Source organism: Bombina bombina, chromosome 1 (genome assembly GCF_027579735.1).
Source record: "Bombina bombina isolate aBomBom1 chromosome 1, aBomBom1.pri, whole genome shotgun sequence".
Taxonomy (NCBI): domain Eukaryota; kingdom Metazoa; phylum Chordata; class Amphibia; order Anura; family Bombinatoridae; genus Bombina; species Bombina bombina.
In genome coordinates, this window is record NC_069499.1 from 1,280,326,222 (window position 1) to 1,280,334,438 (window position 8,217).

The following is an 8,217-nucleotide window of genomic DNA, read 5'->3' on the forward strand; positions in this document are numbered from 1 at the left end:
CCACTTGCAGTGGGTGTTCCAAATAATTTTGTCAACAGTGCTAAACTGGGAGCTTCTATGTAAGTTTTTAAACAGTTTTATTCTGGATTTTTAGATCAGTTTCATATTATGCTTTTATATTAGTGTCTATTACATGCAGTGAAAATTGGTGTATACTGTCCCTTCTTTTTTTTTTTTAAGGGATTTTCATTTTTACACTAGACATTGTTATTTAGATTGCACTTTGTTTTCCATGTATTGAAAAATGTCTGTCTCTCTCTTAGGACTGCCGGTTGCAGCTGAATGATGAAGAAGGTCACCGATGCTATCCATTGGACGGACATCTTCTTTGTCATAGCTGTCACATCAGGCGCATTAGTGTTACTGCTCCACCACATCAACCTTCCAGCTACCCAATGCATGTTACAGAACTCTGAGTAGGTAGCAGAACTAATAACTAGTAGATGTCCATGGCAAGGTAGAGACTGGGAAAGTCCTCAAGATGTCTTGGAACTATATGTCTACAAAGTGGACCTCTTTGCTGTGTGAGGGCTCCCTGTTGTGTGTCAGCAAATGGATATGGAAAGCAATTATCTCCAAACGTGTCTTCATCATTTCTTAAGCATTTCTCCAGTTTTAAGAGACATTATACTGGAATCTACTGAAAATAGTAAAATTGTCCATAACGGACATTACATGGGGCTGTTCAAAACAGCCAACCCTTTATTAGCACTTAATCTGTATTCACCAATCCAATGCTACAAGAGTTAGCAGTGCACATATCTGCAAAAGGCTGCAGGGAAAATAATTAAAGGCTGCTTAAGTAACATTGGTCTCTGGTATGTTAGCCACAGTATCTCTGGCTGGAAATAATGTTAATTTAAACTCCATGCCTTATGTTTTTAATGCGTTTTTCTCTGTACAAAGTGTTGTATATAATAGAAATGAAAATTAAAACCATCCCCACATGAGCTTACACTTTTTTGTTGTCTAAAGTCAAAACATTGTAAATCAAGTTGCTGCTCCTACTGTAAAGTGTTAGAGATGACTTATATGGCCTATAGACCTCTATAGCTAATGTACTGTCTTCTTTCAACATACACACCAATTAACAGTTTTGCAATGCAACTGTTAAAAAGCTGAATAAATTCAATTAACTTGACAAATAATGCTACTAATAAACCTACTTTTTATATACTTATGAGCTGTGGGTTGGAAACAATAACAATATACAAGTACATCCACTCTCTGTTACCTTGAAAAGCACAACATTCATTGTTCCCATACTTAGCTATTTTTGCTTATCACCAAATTATCTCTACAACCTTCCCAACTTTTAGTTAAATAATAAATACAAAAGTAAAGGAAATGTGGTCTGGGTTAAATAAAAACAAACGCATCCTGGTAAGACTTAGTTGGACAGGCATGTTTTTATGATTATTATAGACGAGGTACTATCAACAGTTGTATGCTGGTCATCTTTAATGCAATAAAATATGTAAAAGCATTTATAACCCTGATTGGTTACATATTTTTGGCTGCCAACCTAGCTCATACAAAAATCTCGAAATGTCAATGTTCACAGACAGTTGATGGTATATTTCTGTGATGCCCGTTTTAAGATATTTGGCAACCACTTTCACAGAAACTACTCACTTTTTCAGTCTTGTTTTACAAATGATGCAAACCATTGCCTAACCACCTGAACACTGGCTATTTTAATTTACACGAATCATTCATGAACCCACAGCTTTCCTATGAACACAGGGCTGAATTTAAAGACGTAATGCCCTAGTTAATCTTTTCTTTAAGGTTCTTGACAACCTTACTAATTCATGAAAGCAGGAATGTTGGCTGTGTGTGTGTGTTCATCGTGGCTCATACTGCTAATGAATTCTGACTATACTTAGAAGACTTGATTAAACCCACTCTACTTCAAAGCAGCAGTGCCAGATGATTTATTTGTAAATAATTTAGAAGCTCGAAAGCTTTATTTTACTCAAGCTGAAATAAAAGGAATTATCTGCTGGAAACAGTGTAAAATTGTAAACACACACACGTTAGTGGAAAGAATAAGGCATAATTACACAATGTGTGTAGGCACTTATTGCTGTAAAAAAGAGTCTGTATACATCAAAATATGTGGGATATTAAGTGATTTGTAAAGAGCAGAGAATCCAGGTAAGCTTATGAAATACAAATGTCTACAACTACTGTTTCAAAATCTGTTTTGCGGCTAATATTATTGCAAGGACACATAGAGGCCAGTGGAAATTCATTCACAAATATTACTTACTTGTCACTGTCAATACTCTACGTCTAGGGCCTTTTTCTGCATATGAATGATTCTTTTTCTCAGTGTGTTAATTCAATTTGTCTGCAGTTGCTGGTTTTGGATATTTTGTATTGCTTAAAAATGACTCATTTGAAGTTTGCTCATAAATAATGTATTATTTTTGTGTAGATTGAAAATGTCTAAACTTTGTGCAAAAGAATCAGCGATAAACTCCTGCCCCTCATATACAAACATTAGACATTGATGATCTATATGGGCATGTTAGATAACATGTCTAATCCATTTAGTACAGTGATTATGCTAAAGAAGACTGCTACATTTAAAGGGGTATGTAAGCTGAATGTGTTTAGGGCAAGTATATATATATATATATATATATATCAGTGGGGGAAGAAAGTATATACTTACTTTGGTGTCAGTGGGGTGTTATCACTTACGTACCTGTGGTGTCCAGGTCCAGTCCCATTTGTTCCCTGTCCTGCTCTCTCCTCCCACTGAACTACTGCTACATGCACACAGGAACATGTGCAATGGCACTATGACAGGCATGCCTGGTATTCCGGTGCGGAGTGGCATGTTGGGTCGAGGCCCTGCAGTTGCAGGGCCATCACGGCCCAGCTGTTGAGAAACCAGGAGATAGAGCATGTAATTTGTTAGAAGCTTTTCAATTTTCTTTTATAATCAAATTTATATTGTCCTCTTGGCATCCTTTATTGAAAAGCATGCCTAGGTAGGCTCAGAACCAGAAATGCACAACTCAGGAGCTAGCTGGTGATTGGTTGCTGCACATATATGCCTTTTGTCCTTGACTCACTAGATGTGCTCAGCTAGCCCCAGTAGTGCTTTGCTGCTCATTCTACAAAGGATACCTAGAGAATGAAGCTAATTTGATCATAGAAATAAACGGGAAAGTTGAAAAAATTGTATGTTCTATCTGAATCATAAAATATGAAATGTTGGGTTTTGTGTCCCTTTAAGTCACTTATGAAAAGGAGTGTTCTCAAAAGGAAGCTGCAAAAACAACAAAACATACATGGCCTGTCTTAATACAGTTGAAAAAATATAGATATGCCAACACCCACTAAGAAGACGTGTTCAGTGTGCGTAGATCAGGTTGTTTCAAGGACTTCACATATGAGAGCATTGCTTAACAGGTTTACTTTGGCAACTGTACAGTCACTGTTTGTTACTAAACGCCCCTGATCTGCTACTGTTTTTGACTGGCATCCCAGTCCTATTTTCATTTGTTTGTTAAAGAATATGAATAACCACCACATAAACATTTAATTTGTCTGAGTTTATAATATAGTTTATATTCATGATATGATTTAGTTTAGAATATCTTTATACCACCATGTAAATTTATCTCCATACAAACAAACACAGCCAGCAAACATTTTGAAAACTGGTTACATTTGACACCCATACTTATTGCAATTAGAACAGGTCATCCAAGCTTCACACTAAGGGCTCCATGTACGAAGCAGCGAAAGCTGCTCCGGAGCCTTTGCGGGGCAGGTTCGCATATGCGAGCCTGCTTCCCGCAATGTAAGAAGCAGCGGTCATTAGACCGCTGCTTCCTACACCCTACGCCACCTCTTAAGTGGCGAAGTAAAATCACAGAGAGCTCGCTCGCTCTCGGTGATTGACAGCCCCTTCAGTCGTGTGATTGGTCGCGCGACTGAAGGGGCGGGCATTGCACACTCCGCTGAGTGTGTAATGATACATACGGGCTTCGCGAGTTAAGAAGCTGTCCGCCCGCCTCTTAGTACATGGAGCCCTAAGGGCCAGATTACATATGGAGCACAAGATTAGATATTTGCGCTCCACTCAACAATACCGGCTCATGAGCGTGCTTCCATAGGCTCCAATGGGAACCTCGTTCTGATGCTGATAGACACCGCACAGAACCTAGCGCAGCATATTTAAACTATATATATGAATATATACATATATGTTTGTTTTTATATGTGTATATACACATATTAACACACAAACCTATATGTATATAATCATATACATATGTTTTTAATTTAAGCACAGACACCCCACATCCCCTCACTTTAACCCCTTATAACTGCTTCGAGCAGTTATTTAAAAAAAAAAATCTCATTTTTGTTTTTAATAAAGGAATATACACTTTATATTGGGGGACATTTTTTTTAATTGATCAGAGGTCTTGCACTTATAATGGCTGCTAATTTAACGTCTGCCCGTAAAATTTGCCCAGATATTTCCTCCACTTAGAGCCAAAAAGGGATACTGCGCTGTTGCCCCTTTTATGCTTATTAAGATTATATGTTGAAAGTTGGGTGCTATAGGAGGGTTCTCATTTCCCATACCATAAACCACTATTAAAAGCAACCTTTGATAAATACGTGAGATTTAAAATCCCAGACCTATTTAAACAGACAGCATTTTTTGCTTTTGATATATAATTTACATAATTTAGTGTATTTCTATATATCCCTTTACCCATATTCATTCCTATACTTCACAAATGTAAACTTGTGGTTAAATAATATTCTCAGAATCTGGAACATCAAAAATCCCTTCTAAAGTCTAGGAAAATATTTATTTTTACTACCAGATACATTTGCAACTGGAATGTAATCTAGGGCAACCAGTGTCAAAGTGTCACAGGTGCAACCGCCTACTGTACAAAGGGGTCACACGATAAGATTAAAGGGACAGTAAAGTCAAAATCAGATAGGGCATGCAATTTTAAACAACTTTCCAATGCACTTTTATCATCAAATTTGCTTTGTTCTCTTGTTATTCTCTCTTGGTAGACTCATAGGCTGATTTGTAAGTCCTTGAAGGCTGCCTCTTATCTCCATGCATTTTATTAGCCAGACAGTGCTAGTTCGTGTGTGCCATAAAGATATATATAATTGGCTGAAATGCGAGTTTGTAAAAAGCACTGAAATAAGTGGGCAATCTGCAGAGGCTTAGATACAAGGTAACCGCAGATGTAAAAAGTGTATTAATATAACTGTGTTGGTTATGCAAAACTGGGGAATGGGTAATAAATGGATTATCTATATCTTTAAACAATAAACAAATGAAAGTAGACTGTCCCTGTAACATTATACGTATATTGGACCCAGAGCATAACTCAATCTGATTTGGATGAAGTAGAAGAGTATTTTTGTTTTCTAGAGGGAAAAATGTAACATGACTTGATGCTCTAGAGGAAATGTTCCTAAAGTCACCAGCTGGCTGTTGTGTAGGTGCTTTATGCTCAGTTTTATTTCACATCACTAAACCTCAAAGCAAACACTGGAGTAGTGAGATGCAGGGATGAGACGGTACAGCTATTTTTTAAAGGGATATGAAACCCAACATTTGTCATGATTCACATGGATTTTAAACCATGTAACAATCTCCTTCTATTAAGTAATTTGCTTTATTCTCTTGGATTCCTTTGTTTAAAGAATACCTAGGTATGCTCAGGAGGTGGGAACTAGCTGCTGATTAGTGGCTGCACATATTTGCCTCTTGTCATTGGCTTACTAATGTGTTAAGCTAGCTATTAGTAGCATTGCTGCTCCTTTAATAAAGGATACCAAGAGAATGAAGCAAAAATAATAGAAGTAAAATGGAAAGTTGTTTAAAATGTTATGTTCTATCTGAATCATGAAAGAACATTTTTGGGTTTCATGTCCCTTTTATTTATTATTATTTATTTTTTATTTCCACTTTTATGTTTGTTTTCAGCTTATCACTTCTGGCACTGCTGAAGGGTTTACCTAAAATGGTATGATGAACCTTATTACTTCTAAATTATTTTCTGCTCTTTCACAATTAGGAATAGAAAAATAATATTAAAGCAACTGCATAGTTTAGAACACACTACTTTTTTGTCATTCGTTAGCAAAAGGACAGAGCCTTGCAGAATTAAACTTGTTTTATGTGCTAGAAACTACACAGTATATATACACTGCATGTGCGGATTCCTTATTCACACAGGACTTCATGTATATTTTCTTTAATTAAAGTTTGGTGCTTCAGATATTTAATAATTAGGCTGCTTCCTTTCAGAGTTACAGATAACACTGTATGTTATCTAAGTGTAATAAAACATTTTTTTCTTTTAAATAATTGTGTTATTTACAAAGTAATACTAATGTTACAAATGTCATTGCTTGTGAGATCTGTTAGCTGATAGTGCTTTAATATGTCAGAGGAGACTAGTAGACGTTAGACATAGTTCTTAGGTTTATAAAAAGGGCTACGATATTCTATATTGGAATTGTTTTCCCTCTAGGGACTGGAGAGCACATTTTAGAAACACTACTAATGCTGTGCTTATATTGAGCAATACTTTAGCTCAGGTGCAAATATCTGCTTGCGAGTGTGGTGCTGTGATGTACCTACTGTTATACAGACCAAGGCCGGTACTTATACAGGAATTCCTACACTTTCTTTTGTCCTGCTTCTTCATCTTTTTTGCTGCTTAAATCAATATATATGTTCAGGTAGCCCTCAGTTTACGCCGGGGTTAGGTTCCAGAAGGAATGGTTGTAAATTGAAACCCAGTTTATAATGTAAGTCAATGGGAAGTAAGGGTGTTAGGTTCCAGGCCCCTCTCAAAATTGTCATAAGTAACATCTAAACATTATTTTTAAAACTTTGAAATAAAGACTTTAAATGCTAAACAGCATTTTAAACCTAATAAAATAATCACACAACACAGAATATATAATTAAACTAAGTTAAATTAACAAAAACATTTGCTAAACAGCATTATAAACCTAATATAATTATCACAAAACACAGACTTTACTTGCATTTTTCTGCAAACAGTTCTTTCTATGCATTTCAATCTGGACTGATTTATAGACAGGAAGATCTTGTTCCTTTGAAAACTGCTCGATAGCTCAGGTCTAGTTACACAAATTAATTTCAGCTTGCTTGGCTTGCATATCTTTGCTGCAAAACAAGCGGACAGCTCCACCTATTGGCTATTTTAATCAATGCACTGCTTCTCAATGCTTTTCAATAGCAGTCACATTATTCTGAAACGGCTTAAATTGAACCGGTGTAAACCGAGGGCCACCTGTATGTGTGTGTGTATATATATTCTGTTAAAAGATGTCACCACTGAATAATTCCTGACACATACCATACAGTATTCAGTGTGAAAAAGTTGAGGACCAGACAAAATAAGTTAGGGAGGGTTTGATTGTGACCACAAGCCAGAAGAGTCTGGTATAATAAAGACCATTGGGCAAAACTTCTTAGCAGTACTACTGTTAGATTTACCTGTTTTGTGGATTCTATTTAATATAGCGCCACATTCTGCCCATGAGAAAGCTGAGCTGAAATAAAATAACCACGAGCTACTAGGTTAATTTCTAAAGCACAAAATCACAATTAAAGGTAGTTATTTCTGTTTTTTTGTTTGTTTTGTTTTTAGCATGGACTCAAATTAAAGGGATGAAAAAGTCAAAATTAAACTTGCATGATTCAGATAGAGCATGTCATTTTAAAACACTTTTAAATTCCCTTCTATTTTCAAATGTGCTTCGTTCTCTTGGTATCCCTTGTTGAAATAGAATATGCACATATCCTAAACTAGTGGGCGCTAGCTGCTGACTGGTGCCTCCACACATTTGTCTCTTGCAATTGACTAGCTAGATGTGTTCATCTAGCTGCCTGTAGTGTAATGCTGTTCCTTCAGCAAAGGATGACAAGAGAATTAAGCAAATTTGATAGAAGTAAATTGGACGGTTATTTAAAATTGTATGTTCTATTCAAATCATGAAAGAAATATGGGGGTTTCCTGTCCCTTTAATAAGTAAAAAATGTCTGTGAAATGTTTCCATTCAATTCAATTGATTTTGCCCTAGAAACTCTAAAATACTTCCAATATTCACTGAGGTGCTTTTATTCTTCTATGGATAAATATTCAGTGATTATGCCAATACTGTGAGTGT

General features: G+C 36.1%; 1 protein-coding gene across 1 annotated transcript in view; it reads left to right on the plus strand.

Annotated features, from left to right (window-relative positions):
* WTIP (WT1 interacting protein) overlaps nucleotides 1-1,486 on the plus strand; it is a 300,143-nt gene extending 298,657 nt beyond the window's left edge. The window contains exon 8 of the mRNA XM_053701438.1: nucleotides 264-1,486. Coding sequence (XP_053557413.1) covers nucleotides 264-416 — 153 coding nt within the window. The 3' untranslated portion in view covers nucleotides 417-1,486. The remainder of the gene's footprint in view (nucleotides 1-263) is intronic.
* Nucleotides 1,487-8,217: the final 6,731 nt, after the last annotated feature.